Genomic DNA, 22,222 nt, shown 5'->3' with positions numbered 1-22,222 from the left:
GAAAACAGTATATTTAATTTTTTGACAGATTTATAATATTTTGGAGCAGTAAAAGTTGACTTCTTCGTTTCAAAAACACTGATTTCTTTACAATTTAAAATGGAATGTTTTGATATCTTCTGGAGATACTGCTGTCCTAAAAAAAAAAATAAATCTTACACATACTTTATGATTGGTATTACTGAAAATTTTGGCGGTTTTAATACCTTGACTTTTCCAAACTGTGGTATACCTTGAAAACTGTTATCGTCCCATGCCAACACGTGACCACACACACACACACACACACACACACACACACACACACACACACACACACACACACACACACACACACGCACGCACGTACACACTGCCATACACTGCAGTTCCATGCAGTCAGCCCAGAGAGCAGTGCATGTCGGACAGTTTATCAAGGATGTACCGCTGGATGGCGTCTCACTATAGTTGTTAAACGTGATATTTAATTAATCTTGTCTCTATCTAACGACTCCTCGATCTTTTGAATATATCAGGTAACGTGTCACAGCATCAGTACACTGCTTCAATCTTTCGCTTTCATGCTTGTACTTAACAATTTTAGTTAAACCTCAGATACTGTTGGTTGGTTCCTGTTGGTTGTGCACCTTTTTTACCAACCAAGTTTGTCGACGCCATTATAACGACACGGATCACTCTGCCTATTCATGCCAGAGTCCTGCGGAAAACGTGATTGACAGGTGGTAATTTGTGTGTAACTTATGTTTATTTATTTATGATCTGGTTATGGGTAAAACTAAGACTATGCGGGTCAGGTAGTTGAAACGGTAGGCTACAAATAATTAATTCCTTATGAATTAATACATTTTTCATAAATAATTAATTCACCGCCGTCTACGACGTCAATGACATCGTCCATCACAATGTTTCAAATTAGACATTGTACGATGCCAAATTGGTCGACATTGCCCAACCCTAATTCAAGTATACAGTAATTGAATAATTAAATGTAAAATAGTACAGCGTAGTCTTTGTATTATAAACAATTCAATAAAATTAAGCGTTATTATTTTCTCAGAGTTACAAATGGTACAATTTCTTATGCCCAAATGCTTTAAAACCCTCACACAGTCACAAAACACTTGCAAAATGAAACACGATGTGACTATTGTGAATGATCACATTGCGAAATCAATGCTGAAACGATATATTGTGCAGCCCTAGTGTATAGTCTGCCATTTAAGACACAACTTGTGAATCGCCCGGTTTGGAGATGACGTAGGGGCCCCTGACTCGGGGGGTCCAGTTCCTCCTCTTGACATTTTCCCTTAATGATAATTAATTGCGCTGCTTCTATCTCGCATCTCACATATGTGTTTTCCATAGACCCTCCACGTGCTTGAAACTCTGCTCCACAGACAGTAATGTGATTTATTCCTAATGTTACAAACGAGATTAAACTCCTCTGGAAGATGGATCGGGGTCCTTCGAGTCCTTTCTTGCCGCAAAAAGTCTGCGGCAGTGACATCATAAAGAATGGGAGGAATAATAAAGGAGACGGGACAAGGTGGGATTGTGGGGGAACACTTTTATGACGACTCGCTCTGAGACGTGACCGCACACACATGGTATGCCTGACAGATCCGAGTCGTGGCTAATTGCCATGTGTGCTGTTGAATATACCATTGTTAGAGCGGAAAGCAAGGCCTGTTTTATTTTAAAAGTCTTTTTTCTAGTCATTCTTCTGTCACAGGAATAATTGATTATTGGCAAATCCCAGAACACGCATGTAAAATGCCATGTGTATAACCGCAATCAGCATTGAGAGGTGGCATTATCACTTGCGTAGGAGAATACACACACACACACATATATATACATATATATATATATATATATATATATATATATATATATATATATATATATATATATATATATATACATACATACATATACATGTTTATATATAGACTATTTAAATGTGGTCATTTCATTGGCACATGAACATTTCCTGCTTGTTTTCAAACTATTTCATATCTAACAAGAGGCAATTCAATCATAACTTAATGTTAAATGAGCTATCATAACAATATTTATCAATATGTGACTCTTTTTGGATTCTCTGAAGCTATAGAAATGAAAAATCTAACACAGGAAATACGTTGGGATCACTGTTTTTGTTTACATCCCTCAAAATGGTCTATGTTGAAGTCCAAATTAATCACCCTCCTGTGATTTTATTTATTTATTTATTTAATTTTTTCTAAATATTTCCCAAAGATGTTTAACAGAGCAAGGAATTTTTCACAATATTTCCTATAATATTTTTTCTTCTGGAGAAAGTTTTATTTGTTTTATTTCAGCTAGAGTTTTTAAAGACCTTCAATATTATTAGCCCCTTTTAGCTCAAATTTTCTCGACTGTCTACAGAACAAACCACTCATATACAATGACTTGCCTAATTACCCTAACTTATCCTAACTAGTTAAGCCTTTAATTGTCAGTTTAAGCTGAATACTAGTATCATGAAAAATATCTAGTCAAATATTATGTGCTGTCATCATGGATAAGATAAAATAAATCAGTTATTAGAAATGTGTTATTAAAACTATTATGTTTAGAAATGTGTTGATAATCCTCTCTCCGTTAAATAGAAATCGGGGAAAAAATATACAGGGGGCTAATAATAATAATAATAATTCTGTCTTCAACTGTATATATATATTTTTGGAAGGACATTTATAATTGCTGGTTAGCTATGTTTATATACTGTCCACCATATACACAACTCCTTAAACTTGTCTGATTTTGACTAATGTAATGATGTGCACCTTTTATGAATGATAATAGCTTTAGAACAATACTTATTACAAATAAACTTGAATTTAATTGAATTATAATAAACTTCTTTCCTTTCACATGCTAAAGTTCAGTGCAGAGATTGATTGATCAAGTTATTTATTTATATTAGAGCTGCACGATACCGGAAAAATATGCTATGTTGTTGAGTATTGTGAAAACTATATTATTTATGATATAACATATCCCTAGAAAAATTCTATTTTTATTAGCTATCTTTGTAAATCATTTATTTATGTAATGATACTAAAATAAACGGGTGTAATATATTTTTCAGATCTAATTATAATTCAGATTAAAAAAGCTGTGTCAAGGTGCAAACATTCAGTCTTTAAAACACTATGAATGAGTGAAAACCTCAGCAGATATTCTTATTAGGGCTGCACGATATACATATGAAAATAATTTCTCAGAAATTGTAATAAATTACAAGCAAACATAAATAAACAGTGTTTTCTGGTTTTCTGGGAGTCTTATTCAGTCAGAATACAATCAGAAACAATCAATAAATGTATAATAATAATGTTTAATAATATCTTTGTGTGTTAATCTTTAATAAATAATCTTATCCTGCGATGTGACTATTGCACATAAACACATTGTGATATCGACGCTCAAATGATATGTTGTGCAGCCCTAATTTATATTCTGATTGTCTTAAGTATTAATTTTCAGCTCTGGTTTCACCTTTGGGCTGCTCCAGGCAATGAAGATAGTAAGGCCTCATCTGATTGGTCCAGCTTAGATAAACAAATAAATGTAGTTTATCACACACGTCTGCGATACATATATTGCATATACTGTTATCCTGATAACCATCATTTTGGCATATACTATGCCGCCCTAATTTTGATATTAATTCCTCCAGCCATGACAGAACGCAGTTAGTGTGTATAGTTTCTTTTATTTTTTTATTCCTGTCTGTTGCTTCAATTTATGATGGCGGTAAATAAAGGATGCAAAATGAGTTTCATCATTTTCGATATTTGGGAAGTCAATATTTCGCCTGACTGATCAGCGTGTGCCCGCACAACTTCTTCAGTGTTTATTCCAGTAAGTGTGTGTGTGTGTGTGTGTGTGTAGGGTTTGTTATTTAAGAGTTGTCTCGGATCCGCCCCCGACGGATGGAAAGCACAGAGGCCTGAATTATGACGGGCGGTTTGGATAATGTATTTTTAATAAACGGACTCTCTGGGTGGAGAAGGGGACTGACCCAGGCTGCATCGCTCCATGGGGTCTCCAGCTGCGTGTGTGTGTGTGTGTGTGAATCTCCGCTCGCATGGGATCCTCCTGGGATGGAGATGTAGAGAGGATTACATCTGAACTCGCAGTGAAAGATTGAGGCACTGAAATAAAGTGGCTTGGGTAATCGTCAGGAATGGTGCATTCGGAAATGAAACTTCTGTCATTATTTACTCGTGTTTTTTCCAGATCACTGAGGTCTTATTTTTTTTTTTTACTTTCTCAGGATGCAAGATTGTGTCGGTCAATGAGTTTTAAAAAATGCTTGTAAAGAATATAATGCAGCACACCTGTAAATGTAGTATTAAAGTGGTTTATGTGGTAGTTTGAGGAACAACATGAAAAATATCAAGGCATTTCTGCAGAATTTGTTTGTTTGTTTGTTTGTTTACACTTTGTTCGTTCTGCTTGACACAGAAAGGAAATTTGTCTTTAACACTGGAAACATACAAACAAACATACAGCAATCACATAATAGCAACACTCAACAAGACAACCACATGAATTCAAAACTTAATCTTACTGCAGATCATTCTTAACATCCACACCATTCACTTCAAACAGTGATGCGATTTTAGACAACAACTGCAATTGGAAAAATGTTTAATTTAATTCAATTCACCTTTATTTGTATAGCGCTTTTACAATGTAGATTGTGTCAAAGCAGCTTCACATAAAAGGTCACAGTAAATAGGAACAGTGTAGTTCAGTTTGTAGTGTTTAAGTTCAGTTCAGTTTAGCTCAGTTCAGTGTGGTTTAATAATCACTACTGAGAGTCCAAACACTGAAGAGCAAATCCAACGATGCGCAGCTCTACAGATCCCGAACCATGCAAGCCAGTGGCGACAGCGGAGAGGGAAAAATAAACTTCACCAGTTGGTGAAGTGAAAAAAAAAAAAACCTTGAGAGAAACCAGGCTCAGTTGGGCACGATCATTTTAATTTCTCCACTGGCCAAACGTCTTGTGCAGAGCTGCAGTCTCAGTGGCGGAGGCTGGAAGCTGGCCTCAGCGAAGACTCGTCTGTCTCTGGAGCGTCACAGGAATCAGTCTCATGTTCTCCACTCCTCCAAAAAATGTCTTTTTATGAGCATTTCTTCTAGCTCTAGGAATTTTAAAGCTACATCCCGATGGTAACGTTTTAAAAGCAGAGTGAAGGGGATGTGTACTATCTTTAAAAATTGCTGTTTTTTCCATAAAGGAATCAAAAAAGAAATCTGCAGCGAATGTTGTTTATAACCTGTTATCTTTTGTCCGATTGATAATTTGTGATCATTTCTTCTTCTAAGTGTTGTGTTACCAAACCATATAAATAAAACTATATACAAATAATATAAAGGACAGAAGATTTTACTAGTGTGTCTTATTTTGCTGTCTGCATCAAATTCAGTTTGCAAAAATCAGAATCAGAATCAGAAAGAGCTTTATTGCCAGGTATACTCACACATACGAGGAGTTTGTTTTGGTGACAGAGCTTCTACAGAGCAACAGGATTACAGAGACGGGACAAAAAACAGATCAGAAATATATATTTCTTAAAAATAGTAGAAATATAATAGTAGTGAGTGCAAATATACAGATTGACAAGTGAAAAGTGATTTCTTATACATAACAATCATCTTTCTGCCAAAATTAAATGTCAAAATATGGGGGAAATACTTTTGCTTTGTCATTTAATGTAACGCAGTTGTGTAAAAATGATTTAGTTGTTGTATTTGTATTATTATATATAATATATTCATTTAAAAATGTAAGTTTATTCATTTAAGTTTGCTTTTTAAATGAAGTTATTGAAATGAAATTGGGTAAAGCTTATTGGTTAAAAGAACAGTTGCAAATTATAAAGACTGAAATAAGAAATTCTTTGTGTTTTGAAGCTAAACTGTGATCTTTATATATCATTTTAAAGAGTCTTTTAACGTCTTCAAATTATACTTGTTCTAAATATGCTTGACAAGATTTTAAAGGACATTTTGGTCTTTTTTTATCTTAAAGGACGTCACCTTAAAACTAATCTTTATTCATTCATTTTCATTTCCACTTACTCCCTTTACAAATCTGGGATCGCCACAGCGGAATGAACCGCCAACTTATCCAGCACATGTTTTACACACCGGATGCTCTTCCAGCTGCAACCAATCACCGGGAAACACCCATACACACTCATTCACACACATACACTATGGACAATTTTAGCTTACCCAATTCACCTATTGACCTTATTCTTTAATGCGGAAGTGCGCGCGTTTTTGCGATTGTTTTAGAACTTCCAATTCACCTGCCTATGGGAGAAATGACTAGGAATAATAAACGGCAGAAAACGGTCAAACTACTTACTCCACAGACAAGTGTTTGCATGACAATACAGACAAAGTAGAATAATATAATAAGAAAATATCAATTTGCAACAACAAGCAGCAAAACAAGCTGTTTTTAACGTTTAAAAATGAATGGAAGTGAATGAGAGCGGAAGTTTCAAGCCAAAATGATTCAAATGGCACGTCTTTGGTCTGCGGGGGAAACCGGAGCACCCGGAGGAAAACCCACGCCAACACTGGGGGAACATGCAAACTCCGCACAGAAATGCCAACTGGGCCTCTCGGGACTCGAACCAGCAACCTTCTTGCTGTGAGGCGACAGTGCTACCCACTGCGCCACCATGACGCCCCAATTTTTTTGCACTTACAAATTTTAAACCAAATATGTGAATGAAACTTTCAGTTAATCATGCATTGTGATATTTAAATTTATGCTAATCATTTTCTAATCAGCAATGTGAAATTGTATTAATTTAGTGAAATTACTTTAATAATAATATTATTAATATCTAATATTATTAGTGTGGTAGTTACGTTTAATTAGTAGCTGATTGGGTTTAATTAAGTTTAGTAGTTAAATTAGAGAATGTTATGCAATAATTGTTGTAATCTGTTAATGATAACGTAATTAATTTTGCACACTTTTTTATTTTCATTTCATTACAAATACTTCACACTACCAAGATACTGTCACTATTCTGAGTATATATTAATACATATATTGACCTGCCCAGTTTAACAGTACAGAAATGGCACACGGGAAGGCTTTTATCATCTACATGTCATGTGTGGGTGTCTTTATTTAAAAAAAAAAAGATTCATTAAGCACCGATCTCTTGTTCTGAAGCATCTCGACACACTGCACTCGTCTTAATTAAAGCAACTCTGAATCACACACAATAAAGAAATGCACAAAACACACACACACACACACACTCACACACACACACACATGGAGAAAAAACAATTGAACTATTAGATTTACTCTTACCGTCAGAGTCCAACTTTAAGCACCTGGGTCATGTTGCAGCAGTTGTCCGTGAGTTCTTACTTAAACTAGAATGTAAAGTTCACAGTAGAGGCTTAGTAAATAAAAAATCTGCCTTAAATCGTTTAGTTGAATCACTTGAAATTTTCGAGTCATCTCAACTTAAATTAGTCACATTGAAGATGTTAATTAAAGCAACAGTAATGAAGTACGCTCAATAAAGTAATGCACAAAACACACACACATGGAGAGAGTAAAAACACAACTATGATTTACTCCCACCGTCAAAGTCGCATGTTGCAGCAGCTGTTCGTAAGTTCTTGCTAAAACTAGAATGTAAAGTCCACAATAGAGGCTTAGTAAAAAGATCTTACTGCCTTAAATTGTTTAGTTGAATCACATCAAAATATCAAGTCATCTCAACTTGCTTTAGTCAAACTGACATAAATGTTAAGTTAAACCTTGTAGAACTAATAAAAATTATTAAAGCTTGATTAGCTGATTAAAATAGCTTAAACTAACATAAAAACATTTGTTTTCATGACTTTTTGTCTTATATTTTTAGTGTACCTGCAAGTTTAACTAAATTTGTTGTCGCTTCAGTTGCACCACATGTATTTCAGACAGAACATAGTTAGTAGGTCGTAAGCTCTAAATGTAAAAATGGTCGTAAGCTCTAAATGTAAAGTAATGTGTAGACGCAATTAATGGTGTAAAACCCAATAGGAATCTGCCTTAAAATTTGATGTAGCATTTATATGATCCAAGAAAATATTCCCACATATTCACAACATATTGTAAACACAACACAAACAACAAATCAAATTTTTATAGTGCATTATAAATACAGTCACACTGTGTCCTAAATACACACGAGATGGTGCCGCAACATCATGTCTGTGATAAAAGGAGTTTTTGTCCTAACTATCTGTGATGTAGCTTCTCTATGTAAACGAATCTCTTAAATATGTAGTTGTAACGCAGCATTATGTTTGAAGTTCAGTTTTGCAGCACAAAATATTTAATAATGTGTATATATTGTGTAAGATGTGTCCCTTTACATCACAACTAGGCTATGTTTTAACTTGCGCACTGTTGGTGCAGCCGGCCCCTACACTGTAAAAAGGGATTAGTTGACTTCATTTTAAAAAGTGAGTAAAAAAGCAGAATTATTCAAATTAAGTCAACTTAAAAGGTCCGAATTCATTCATCCATTTTCTTTTCGGCTTAGTCCCTTTATTAATCCGGGGTCGCCACTGCGGAATGAACCGGCAACTTATTCAGCACATGTTTTACGCAGCGGATGCCCTTCCAGCTGCAACCCATCCCTGGGAAATGGGTCCAAATTACACAATGTAAAGTAAGTTATTGCTGTTTTAAATTTTTGAGTTCAATCAAATGAACTTTTCTAGTCAGCTCAACTTGCATTAATTTAACTGACTATAACTGCTATAGCTATAAATGATTAAACCTGAAGAACTTATTAAAATAAGTTAAAGCTACATTAAAATATTTGTTGTCTTGACTTTTTGTCATTACACTTTTTCAGTTTTTAAACTCAACGTGTTGCTTTTAAGGCAATGGGTTTACTCATTTTAAGTAACTAATTACTTTTTACAGTGTACAACCTCCCTCCCCCCCCAAAAAAACCTACTTGTATAAATTGAGCTGAAGCAACACAATTCATACATCTTTTGGGACATCTTAATTTGGGACATCTTTTTTTTCCATCTTCAATGAACTTAAATTTGCTAAGTTAACTTAATGGATTTGTGTTTGGGACAACATGAATGAATTGTGTGCATTTTTTACAGCGTAGACTCCACACTGAGTGAACGCTGAGTGAATATACTGCTGAAAGTCTCATCGGCACTGACCAGACTGGGCCAGATCATAGAGGAAATCCCCTTTATTTGTTGTTGTGTTTGAAACCAGATCTCTTAAATGAGTTTGACAATGAAGATGACATTTTTGGAGTTACATTACCTCTTCACAAATGAGGCTCTGTGTGAGTGTGTGGCTCTTTTGATACTAGTGAAGCGCCAAGAGGAATCCGCTGCTGTTACTGGAGTCTGCGCGCATGTAAACCAATGGCTAGTGGCTGTCACAACATTAGTTTGCCAATCAGAAAGGCTTTTTCTTTTGTTTAGCTCGCTTTGGAGCTTGATGTCCAATGCATGCAAATTGTTGTAGATTTCTGGATGTTTAATTAGTTTGTGACATTTTTGTATGTTAGATGAGTCATGGTAAATGCATATTTTTTTAAAAATATTTTTTGTAAAAACAAAATGTCAGAATGTAAAGATATAATTTTCTATCATCATTTTGTGTAAAATTTATGTAAAAAGCTATATATTTTATATAAATTATATGTAACTTTTATTTATATATATATAATAATAATAATAATATATTTATATATAATAATATTAATAAGATAATATTTTTTATAATAATAATAATAGATGATTCTTTAAAAAAATATTTCCTAAAATGTATTTATTTGTTTATTTTAGTTCTAATGTTTTAATGTTCTAATTTATGAATTTTGTATATTAATTTGCTAATGATTTTTTATTTTAAATTTTTTTTACAGTTTTTATATTTTTTGGGATTAAAAAGCATTGGCTTTATCTGATTTGTTGTTTTAGGTAAATATGTTTTAAATCTATTTTAATAAAATTGCTTATTTTACAGACAAAAACAAAATAATTTTTATGTACAGACAATAAAATCTGCAAGATTTTTTCCCCTTTTGATTAAAAAATATAAAATGAACATTCGAAAAATCATAAAAGTAATTTTTTTTTACCACTGACACCTTCATCCATCCATCTATCCATCCATCCATCCGTTCATCCATATCCCATATATATCCATCCATATCCCATCCATATATATCCATCCATATCCCATATATATCCCATGTATATATCCATCCATATCCCATCCATATATATCCACCCATATCCCATATATGTCCATCCATATCCCATCCATATATATCCACCCATATCCCATATATATCCATCCATATCCCATATATATCCCATATATATCCATCCATATCCCATATATATCCATCCATATCCCATCCATATATATCCATCCATATCCCATCCATATATATCCATCCATATCCCATATATATCCCATGTATATATCCATCCATATCCCATCCATATATATCCACCCATATCCCATATATGTCCATCCATATCCCATCCATATATATCCACCCATATCCCATATATATCCATCCATATCCCATATATATCCCATATATATCCATCCATATCCCATATATATCCATCCATATCCCATCCATATATATCCACCCATATCCCATATATATCCATCCATATCCCATCCATATATATCCATCCATATCCCATATATATCCCATATATATCCATCCATATCCCATCCATATATATCCATCCATATCCCATATATATCCATCCATATCCCATCCATATATATCCATCCATATCCCATCCATATATATCCATCCATATCCCATAAATATCCATCCATATCCCATCCATATATATCCATCCATATCCCATATATATCCCATATATATCCATCCATATCCCATCCATATATATCCACCCATATCCCATATATATCCCATATATATCCATCCATATTCCATATATATCCATCCATATCCCATATATATCCCATATATATCCATCCATATCCCATCCATATATATCCATCCATATCCCATCCATATATATCCACCCATATCCCATATATATCCATCCATATCCCATCCATATATATCCACCCATATCCCATATATATCCATCCATATCCCATCCATATATATCCATCCATATCCCATATATATCCCATATATATCCATCCATATCCCATCCATATATATCCATCCATATCCCATATATATCCATCCATATCCCATCCATATATATCCATCCATATCCCATCCATATATATCCATCCATATCCCATCCATATAAATCCATCCATATCCCATCCATATATATCCATCCATATCCCATATATATCCCATATATATCCATCCATATTCCATATATATCCATCCATATCCCATATATATCCCATATATATCCATCCATATCCCTTATATATCCATCCATATTCCATATATATCCATCCATATCCCATCCATCGTAATGATGTGATAATTCAGAAATGCAGTTTTTTTGGCTTGAGTCTGTGTATGATTAACCATTCAAAAAGTTTTTAGAAACTAGTTTTAGGACTTTGTGCACACACAATACATGCAAATGACTCATCTCGTTCTTCATCACACAAAATTAGCATGCAATGGCATGTTAATTGAACTATCCCGACATGTCGTTCTTGTCATTAGAGCGTTTCTCTCCACAGGAATGTAACATCGCAGCATTGTCACTTTTGATCGTGTACACAATGCATTTCTTTTTGTGCGCTTTTGATTAAATCACACACAGCTTTTCCATCACCATGTCACAATGACAGTGATGAAACGCCTGTCGACAGGTAGATTTCTCTGATAAGAAAACAAATGTCAAAACATAATATAGTAGCTTTAAATCACCAGGCTGATGAAGGCGATTGACAGCGTTTGTTTATTCGCATCTCCAAGACCCCCTGGAATTCTTTTCTAGTATTACTTAGCTAAAACAGCATCAGAATTTGTTGTTTTTTTAACTAGTCTTAGTGCAAATCCATGCAAATGTAAAATGTAAACAAAAATGTTTTCACCAAAATAGTGAAACCCTTTCTAAGTTTTTTGTGTAGGCTTTTATTTTAAAGGACTGTAAAAATACTCAATGTTTTTAAGCAATTATATTTGATTTTGATCTGTCACATTCATAACGGAGAGATGTCCCATCCATAACCAAGCTTTTCCCTCATAAATGCAAAAACATAACATAAAATCATTCATTTTTGTTCTATAGAGCTGTGGTCCCCAACCTGTTTATCACCACGGACCAATTTTACCGCGGATGGGGTGGTGTGGTGTACGTAGATTGCTATGCGACCATCAATCGCTTTCTCAGAGGATGACAAGCTGACAAAACATTGCTGTAACTCTGATACAAGTTTTATTCATGGATAAAATTAAAAAAGCACTGCACTGTTTGTCTGAGATAATTAGTCTACCGAAATATGTGTATTCCATACAAATATGAAGCTGATCAATCAGTTGTCGCATGATTCATGGTGCACTCGCTGCATTCTGAAGATGTTTTCAACTAGGGGCGCCTGGTAGGTGCGAGCACATCGCACAACTCCTAATGTGTACGCACATGCACCGTGCCTCTATTTGAAATAAGGAACTTGTGCACGGAAAAGATGTGAAATGTCAATCGGCCGTCATTTGCGATCTCCAGCAGTCGATCTTCTTGCACAGACATGCTGCATTCACCTGATTTGTTGACAAATGGGTTGCGGATCCATTGGCAGTTCGTGGGTTCTTCCTTGGGCCTTTTCCCCTTTACAAAAAAGTTTTCCACAGATGTCTGTTTTTACTCATTTTGCTGCTTGTGGGTTAAATTTTGGCCGAGATGTAAGGTCATTTTTCTAAATAAAAGATTTTTCAAATTAAAAGATCGTTCAGACTCAGATAATCAATAAAAACGGAAATAATTAACGATTTCTTCTTCGGTCCAGTACCAGCCCGAGGAATGGGGACCACTGCTATAGAGAGCCAACTCTTATGTATTTGTTTGTCATTATTTCTTTTGGGTTGTGCAGTTTAATTCACAGAATTTCTTTGGTCAGAATTTTTTTGGTCACGTCTGTAACGCATGTTTATTTTTCTCATTTAAGATAAAAAAAGTGTACATAATGATATTTTTCTGATCGAATAACTCTGTGGTTTGTTGTATTGGAAAATATAAGCAGATGTTTTAATATAATGTTAACATATACTTTCAATGTGAATTTACGTTTTGAGATTTCAACTCCAACATCACATCCATAAGCTGGAATTGCTCCATAGCCAAATTCGCTCTGACTCCTGTCATTAAATGCATAAGCTCAAGTGTCGTGCTCTTCATTCAGACTCCCTTACTTTTTTAATTAAGAAAATAGATTGTCCTGTCCTTTTCAAAAAGCATATTATACTTTATTAAGTAAGTTCTGGAGCAGGCACAATAACCGAAGAGCAGAAGTTTAATATAGGAATGGAAAAGTGGGGGTGGATGGTGAACTAGTGATTTGAATCGACTGGTACAGCAACGCAGTGAAAGCCTGGGAGCTATAAAAGCAGATTATTCGCTTTCTGACGGCGGCCTGGAATGGTAATGTCTCGCTGCTTTTCCCCTGGAAGTTTTAATGCAATTGTGCACCGTATCAGGTATTAAAAACTTCTCATCCTCCCACTCCGCTCCTTTATTTCCTCTGTGTTGGTTGAGATACTTTGTAGTTTTGAGTCTCGTGTTTTCATTCTTCGAAATTGAGACCTTCTTTGGTAAATCAGAAGATCTCTGTATGTTCTGTAGATTAATATGCTAGTCAGATTTTAAACTCAGGTAACTTAATAGGTAGATCCAATCATTTAGACATGAATTGTAAACTGATTTATTGAACAGATCCAGATTTTTTTCTTACCACCAGCACTGCATAATAATATCCTAACAGATTAAATAGTTTTTATCATAACTATAACAAAAAATGTATACAGTATATTCATGGAGAAATTGAATTATTAGGTTTTATGATTGTCAGAGCCATAATTTGATTTAATATAATTTATTAATAGTGCTCAAACACATGTACGTTTACTGATTTCACCCCTCGCCAACTTGATTTTACCAAGCAGGACATGTTCCTGGATTAACATCTATGTTGATCCTGGAATAACATTCCAATCAGCCAATCAGGATTGAGGGATGTGTTTATAGTTTAAGTTTAGGCTTACAGTTAGGTTTATGCACTTCTACGTGATTGTTATCCAACTATTATTCCCCTCTGTGATTATAATGACCAGGAACCACGTTTCAGAACATGATTTGTGAAATTTGAGCCCTAATAGAGTGAAAGATTTCATTTGGATGTGTTTACGGAACTGTGACGAAGATATCAAGCGAATTTAAAACAATAGAAATTAAATTTAACTATGATTAAATTGTATTTAATTATTTATAGAATGTAGAATACAATGTTCTTTTGATTCATGTTAAATTTATGTTCTTATGGCCCGTTTCCACTGAGTGGCACAGTACAGTACGGGCCACCTTTATCAGGCTTGCGTTTCCACTGCTAAAAGGGTACCAATGGTGCTCTGTTGGTTTGTGTGGTGTATGACAGAAAGTTTCAGTCAACGTCATTTTCGCTCGAGAAAATCTCTCCAGTAAAGCTGAACGGGTCATTTCATATCATATGAGAAGCACTTCTCACAAAACAGATGTGCATAAATGTTTATTACTAACTTTTTCTATGAACAGGATTTGATTATAACTGCAGATCAATGACTGTGCGAAATAGTCTTCTGTAACGTCTGTAATTATATAAAATAAATAAATAAATAAATGTAACATATATGAAGACATACAGACCCTTACAGATTCTGATATGTTACCAACTACTGTTAAACTACACAAAGTATACATTTAGTCCTTATTTGGGTTAAAAAATAACACAAAATATAGCCCACAGTCAGTGTAAACCTCTCATCTGTGTCTGTAATCTTCAGCAGCACATATAGCCTCTGTTAGACAGTAATTCCATCTTTCTGAGTTCACAATAGTCCAAAAGGTGATGATAATAGTTAAACATGGCAGTTTGTTCACGTTTGCTGAAAAAATAATTTGCTCCTTTGTTTTTTCCAGCTTCTCCTTTGTTTTTTCACGCTCGTCACTCTCGCATTTGTCAGTTTCTGAAAGGATCAGGTTTCAAAAGCACTTCAATAATCAAGCTCACGTTATTATCATCAGCTCAAGAAGTTCCTTATTTCAAATATAGATGCGAGCGCAAGCAAGAAAACAAAACTGCTTGCACTTTAGACTGCCTGGTAAAAAACTACAGGGCACAGGGTAGAATCTGCTCTTCTTATTGGCTTTGTGCCTATTCATTAAGAAAACAACAAGGTTTGTTTGAGCTCGGGTCGACCATGGCTTGTTATTATAAGTATATATTATTACGGTGTAATGTCTCGGCTGTGTATTTACAACATGGCGGTTCCTTTGTTGTCATTCTGGCTTGTTGCGCGAGCGAATTACGTATCTCTGTAAACCAATAGTGTTCAGCTGCGCATCTAGCTCCACCTTTTGGTATCCTTTGCAAAGGGTGACCAAAAGTAGTATGGTATGGTTTGGTACGCTTTTATAGCCGTTTCCACTGTCAAAAGGCATACCGAACCGTACCGTACCACTCAGTGGAAACGGGCCATAAGACTCCACAGAAAACCAGAAAACATTTTTTTTCTGTTGCATTCATTTATGCTTGCAAATTGTTTAAGTTTTATGCAGATTTATTTATTTACATGCAGATGTATGATTTTTTTTTTTTTACAAGAAGAGTTATTTAGGTTATCTTTTGTTAAATTATATTCATATCATAATGTACATCGCAGAAAAACTTTGCAATGTCAGTTTTTTTTTCCAATATAGTGCAGCCCTAGTGTGTGGTGTTATCTACTCTCATGACAAAAAAACATGCAAATATATTTATTTATTTATTTATTTATTTACTGTTAGTTTGACGTTTGCTAAATTATAAAAAAAAGCAAATTCTAGATTTGCCATTATGTTGGATATGTTTGCAGTTGGGCATTAAACCGTGCATCAGATCAGCAAATGAACAATCTTACCGTGTGGATCGGTAATTACCATTTAGTTTATTTGTCATTCTCATCAGCATGTTTCAGATTAGTTGTCACGGTGTGGCCCGCATGCAGTGTTATACCTTTGATTGCGTTTCTTGATATGATGCAGTAATGATGTGCAGTTCTGGATGTTTCATGACAGATTAAGAATGTAGGCTTTCAGAAAACTCCATCACACTTGCTGATGTCTGAATACAATTTTCTTCACATTTCTCATAGTAATATGACAGGTGCGTTTCTCATCAATATCAGTGTATTTGTGTGTGTTTAGATGCCGTGAAGCTTCATCTGTATCGAGCAGGAGGTGCTGTGAGTGGCGTGACAGGGTGTGGTTTCTATTTGTGATTAGATTTTCTCAAAAAGCTTTTATTAACTTAGTTCTGGTTAAGGTGTGGCCCCTCTGCGAAGCTGGAATTGCTTGATTTAATATCCATTTGCATCACAGACTAAATGAGGAAATTGCTCTGGACGGTCTGTCGAAATAAGACAGGCCCCTGTTTTGTTAAATCATGAGAAACCGTAATTGCCCTCAATTGAAACTGGCCAACGCGCAAATGCAAAATGATGTTTAACTGGTGTGTGCCATTCGAACCAGCTCGCAGAAATTGACTTTAGCGTAATTCGTGCCAAAGGAAAGTCTAGTTAATAGTGCGATTTGCCTGCTATGAACAAACACGCATGACTTCATCCAGTTCTGATGGAAATTTTTCGCTATGAATCACTTTATAAATTCCCTGTTTTTTTTCTCTCTCTCTCTCTCCCGATCATCTTTGATTTTGGTAACTGATTAAAATGTGTGTCTGTAAGCCACATCAGTGACATAAGCACAGATTTTATTCATTAAAACGTCATCAACAAAGGCCGGCGCCGGCATAGTCACCGATATTAGAACCTCATTGCTCTTTATGGATTGAGCTGGAAGAGCAGAACCGTTTCTAGGACATTTGGTCTCAGAAAAATCAAAGAACAATTGAAGAAAGAAGCTTTTATATTTATTGCGCTTTCTTTCTTTCTTTTAAAGAAGCTTTTATGGAGAGCAGAATAGGCGCCACTTGCTTGTTTTTTAGCATGGAGCAGACAGCACCACACAGTGAGTGTGTTTCTTGAGTAATGGTGAGTAGGAGTGTGTGATGTTAAATTAAAAAAAGCTGAATTTTTGGGGGGGGTTTGTTCAATAATTATTTCCGAGTGTGTTTCTGTGCTGGTTTAGTAGGCCTGTCGTGCATAAATAAATACGACACTAAAACCACCAGTAGGGGGTGGCAAGTTTTTGTCTTAATTAGTGATTTGTTGACGAATTTATAATGATTTGTTCTTAACTGTTCATTTGTATAAGTATCAGACAGTCTCTTTGCCTACATAGCAGGGCTGTCACGATACTGGATTTCTGTACCAATGGATATTAAAATAAAAAAAACGTCCATTGGACCGTTGTTGAGCACGTTCTTAACACTGATTTGCCATTGTGTTCACATGCTCAATAGAATTGACTGTGATTGGCTGTGAAGGTCATCACTTCACCGAACTCACCACTGTTTATCGAGTGTAAACACGTGATTCATCAGCGGATCGCTCGTATGCCAGCTTATAGACCAGGGATGGGCAAACTCGATCCTGGAGGGCCAGTGTCCCTGCATAGTTTTGTACCAACCCTAATCAAACACACCTGCTTGTAGCTTTCTAGTGATCTTAAAGACACTAATTAGGGTGTTCAGGTGTGTTTGATTAGTGTTGGAGCAAAACTCTGCAGGGACACCGGCCCTCGAGGATCGAGTTTGCCCATGCCTGTTATAGACAAACCAGCTGATTGACGTGACTTAGAAATGACCGTGATTGGCTGTGAAGGTCATCAGTTCACCGAACTCATCGTTGTTTACAGAGTGTAAACACAGATACAGGGACACTGGAGCATTTTAAAGCCGTGATTCATCAGCGGATCACTCGTATGTCAGCTTATAGACAAACCAGCGGATTGACGTGACTTTGAAATGACCGTGATTGGCTGTGAAGGTCATCAGTTCACCAAACTCACCGCTATTTACTGAGTGTAAACACAGATACAGGGACACTGGAGCATTTTAAAGCCGCGATTCATCAGCGGATCGCTCGTATGTCAGCTTATAGACAAACCAGTTTATTGACGTGACTTAGAAATGACCGTGATTGGCTGTGAAGGTCATCAGTTCACAGAACTCACCGCTGTTTACTGAGTGTAAACACAGATACAGGGACACTGAATCGTTTCAAAGTCACGTCAATCAGCTGGTTTGTCTATAAGCTGACATACGACCGATCCGCTGATGAATCGTGGCTTTAAAACGCACCAGTGTCCTGTGTGCCACAGTGTATCTGTGTTTACACTCAGTAAACAGAGGTGGGTTTGGTGAAGTGATGACCTTCACAGCCAGTCAAAGTCATTTCTGTTGAGCACGTGAACACAATGGCAGATCAGCGCTGCTTAAGAACGAGCTCAACAGCGCTCAAATGTTTGTGGGAAATGTGCTTTTTCAAAACTTCATTATTGATTGGTACTGAATTCCAGTTCATGACAACCCTACTACAGAGTATATACTTTTGAGTGCAAACTTTGGAGTTTTTTTTATTGTTTATATGCAGTTTAAATGGTTTCAACGCATTACAGCTATGCCGATAAACGATATTATATTGATTAAGTTTATGTCAATAACAGTGATAAGCTCTGGACTTTTTACTCTATATTGATCTAAGAGCCAATCACACAGCAGAAATGTGCAACAATGGGAATCTAAAAGTGTGTTAATATTAGAGATGTACAGAATTTTCGGCCGCCGAAAGTTTATATGTTATGCCATTACATTTCTCTAGCTTCAGTCATTGTTGGGATACTCTTTTTAAATCTGGAAGCATTAACAATTTATATCGAAATATATATCGTTATCGTTCAATATGGAAAATAATTAGCATTATTGCATTTTTGCTATATCGCCCAGCCCTACAACACATTCTCAATCATCTTGTCAAAGTTAACATCCTCCACTGTTTGGATTTAATGTCCTACCATATTGGAGATGAAGTAGTGTGTTAATCTGTCATTCATGGGTCTCTCATGCAGATATGACCAAAAATATCTTTATTAAACAGTTAGCAGTTAAAATATCTCTACTTAACTGTCAGTCTTGCAAATTTAACAATTTTTTAACATTCTGATCAAATCCCGCTCAAGCTCACAGTGTGAGTAACATTAGCAGTTTAATCTGAAATATCTGGACTTTACGGTTCTACTACTAGACATAGGGGTAACTTATAATATAGGGGACATAGGGGAAACATAGGGGAATATTCAGAGATGCACAAATGTTCTGGTCTGGCTTTGATGGAAATTGTTTTCATTGGTGAATATATTGGTGTCTAAAATGTATATGAACTTCTTGTTTGTTGACCTCACTCACTTTCCTTCAGCTTATTCCTCACTGAATGAACAGCGGAATGACCCTGCAATTACTCTGACAATTGTTTAGCGGATTCCATTTAAAATTTTTAATTTCATGCTAATATATATGAAAACATCACTCTAGCATGATCATGCACTTATTTAAAAGTTAGTTTCTTTCATAACATGAATGTTAGGCTCATTCTGACTGCGTTCTAATAGACTTCATCACAGTCAATGCTTTTGTACTCTCAAGGCAGAGTTTTGAGAACTCAGTGACACGCTCAGTGTCAGCTCATTGTCAACATATTCAATGTCATTGTTAAAACAACACATTACAATATAATTGTAGGTGCAAATTATCGCACACCTCTAATAGGAAGTCTAATAGGCGTGGAACACTAACCAAAGACTGTTGTCAAAGTTGTCAGACTTTTTTAGGGCAACAGCATCTCCAGCAGGAAGGGTTCCTCTACATCAAAAGCTACTGATCAGCTTAAGATTCAGCAAACATTTAAAAACAAATCGCTTGCACACCAACATCCAAGCATGCCTGAACTGTGCAGTGGCTTAATTTATATCCAAAAGAAAAGAAAGATATCCAAAGATGCCTTTTCAAGTTGTGTTTTTAAAGTAATGAAGACAGCAGACTTCAATGATTTATTTAAATTATTTAGCCTGACATGTTTACTGTTGGCGATGCAGTTGCACAGTAGGTAGTGCTGTCGCCTCACAGCAAGAAGGTCGCTGGTTCGAGCCTCAGCTGGCTCAGTTGGCGTTTCTGTGTGGAGTTTGCATGTTCTCCCTGCGTTCGCGTGGGTTTCCTCCGGGTGCTCCGGTTTCCCCCACAGTCCAAAGACATGCGGTACAGGTGAATTGGGAAGGATAAATTGTCCATAGTGTATGAGTGTGAATGAGTGTGTATGGATGTTTCCCAGAGATGGGTTGCGGCTGGAAGGGCATCCGCTGCGTAAAACATGTGGTGGATAAGTTGGCGGTTCATTCCGTTGTGGCGGAACGGAATTAATAAAGGGTCTAAGCTGAAAAGAAAATGAATGAATGTTTACTGTTCTGGTGGCACGGTGGCTCAGTGGTTAGCATTGTCACCTTATAGCAAGAAGCTTGCTGGTTCGAGTCCCAGCTGGAATAGTTGGCATTTCTGTGTGGAGTTTGCATGTTCTTCCCGTGTTTGTGTGGGTTCCTTTCGGGTGGGCATCCCCTGTATAAAACATATGCTGGAATAGGTGGCGGAATGAATGTTTACTGTTCCAAAATATCTTAATATTCCTTTGAATAAAACAAAAGTTGGGATTTAAAAAAAGTTGGGATCACAATACCGTGATACTGAGATATTTTTATCCAAGTTTATCACACCATCAAAATCCTTAGCCATAGTCTCTAAGACAGTTCTCTTCTGTTGTCTTCTAGATATGGTGCGGAAAAAGAACCCCCCTTTGAGAAGTGTCGGCGGTGAAGAGGAGGAGGCCGAGGCGGTGCTGGCCGGGGCCACGGATCCAGAGAGCGGCACCACGGGGAGCCAAACCTCTGAGCCCGACCGCGAAGACCAGGAGGAGCCGGCGTCCCCTGGCCCTAACAAACCTGACCTTCATTACTCCAGCCAAAACTCTAGCCGAGAGGGCACAGACACCGAACCGCTGGCCTCCCCAGCCAACTCTGATCCCGGTGAGAGAGCACACTGTAAACACTTCTGCGGTCCACACAATTGATTTGTGTTGAGACGACACAAAGAAATTAAGTTGACTTATTAGTTTAACGAATGTAAGTGTATTGAACATAAAACAATTAAGTTGAGGAATTGTGTTGTTTGAGCTCATTTTAAATATGTAGTTTGAACAAACAGCAAACATCTTTTTTTTGAGTGCAGAAGGTGAAGAAGACTGTCTCAAAATCTCCACCCGGGCTAGCGGTGTCATCGTACAAAGCTGCAACAGTAACGGAGAAGAAAAGGACACCACGGAAAGCCCTCCACCATTGCTCGGCTCTGACAGTCCTGTTGACGAATCTCTGGAAATCTCTAAAGTTCCTCCAGTCACGCTTCACCCACAGCGGCCTGTCGGAGGAGCCGAAAACGCCCATAGTCCTCTAGGAGGCGAAACAGGGGCGCCTCCAGCCTCCTCTCCTAAACTACAAGACTTTAAGTGCAACATTTGTGGGTACGGTTATTACGGCAACGACCCCACGGATCTGATCAAACACTTTCGTAAGTACCATCTGGGCCTGCATAACCGGACGCGGCAGGACGCAGAGCTGGACAATAAGATTCTGGCGCTTCACAATATGGTGCAGTTCACAGCCCAGACGCAGGCCAAAGAGTCAGCGCGTGTCCTGGGACAGTCGGCGCAGAGCGGGTCTGCGGTCGAGGCTGGGTCACCCAGAGCTTCAGTGCTCAACGGCACCTATGATGTACAGGTAATTACAAAAGAAATGCTGTTTCTAAATGCTCTTTTTTTATTCAGTACCATAATAAAAACAATACTACTGATATAAATAATAATACAGCTGTAGTAATTATACATTGATAATCAATGAAATATAAACAATTCAGTAGAAATTAATTAAATAAATCAACTTTTTAAATAAATACATTTTAAACAGA

At 36.4% G+C, this 22,222-nt stretch overlaps 1 protein-coding gene across 3 annotated transcripts in view; it reads left to right on the top strand.

Moving 5' to 3' along the window:
* The window catches only part of trps1 (trichorhinophalangeal syndrome I), a 254,925-nt gene that overhangs the window by 52,833 nt on the left and 179,870 nt on the right, over positions 1–22,222 (top strand). For all 3 annotated transcript variants that reach the window (XM_056479416.1, XM_056479417.1, XM_056479418.1), the window contains exons 3-4: positions 21,034–21,288; positions 21,491–22,035. In XM_056479416.1, the coding sequence (XP_056335391.1) occupies positions 21,034–21,288; positions 21,491–22,035 (800 nt within the window). The remainder of the gene's footprint in view (positions 1–21,033; positions 21,289–21,490; positions 22,036–22,222) is intronic.

This window comes from Danio aesculapii, chromosome 19 (genome assembly GCF_903798145.1).
Source record: "Danio aesculapii chromosome 19, fDanAes4.1, whole genome shotgun sequence".
Classification (NCBI taxonomy): Eukaryota; Metazoa; Chordata; class Actinopteri; order Cypriniformes; family Danionidae; genus Danio; species Danio aesculapii.
The sequence above is the reverse complement of the archived record's forward strand: the minus strand, read 5'-3'. Positions and strand labels throughout refer to the sequence as shown.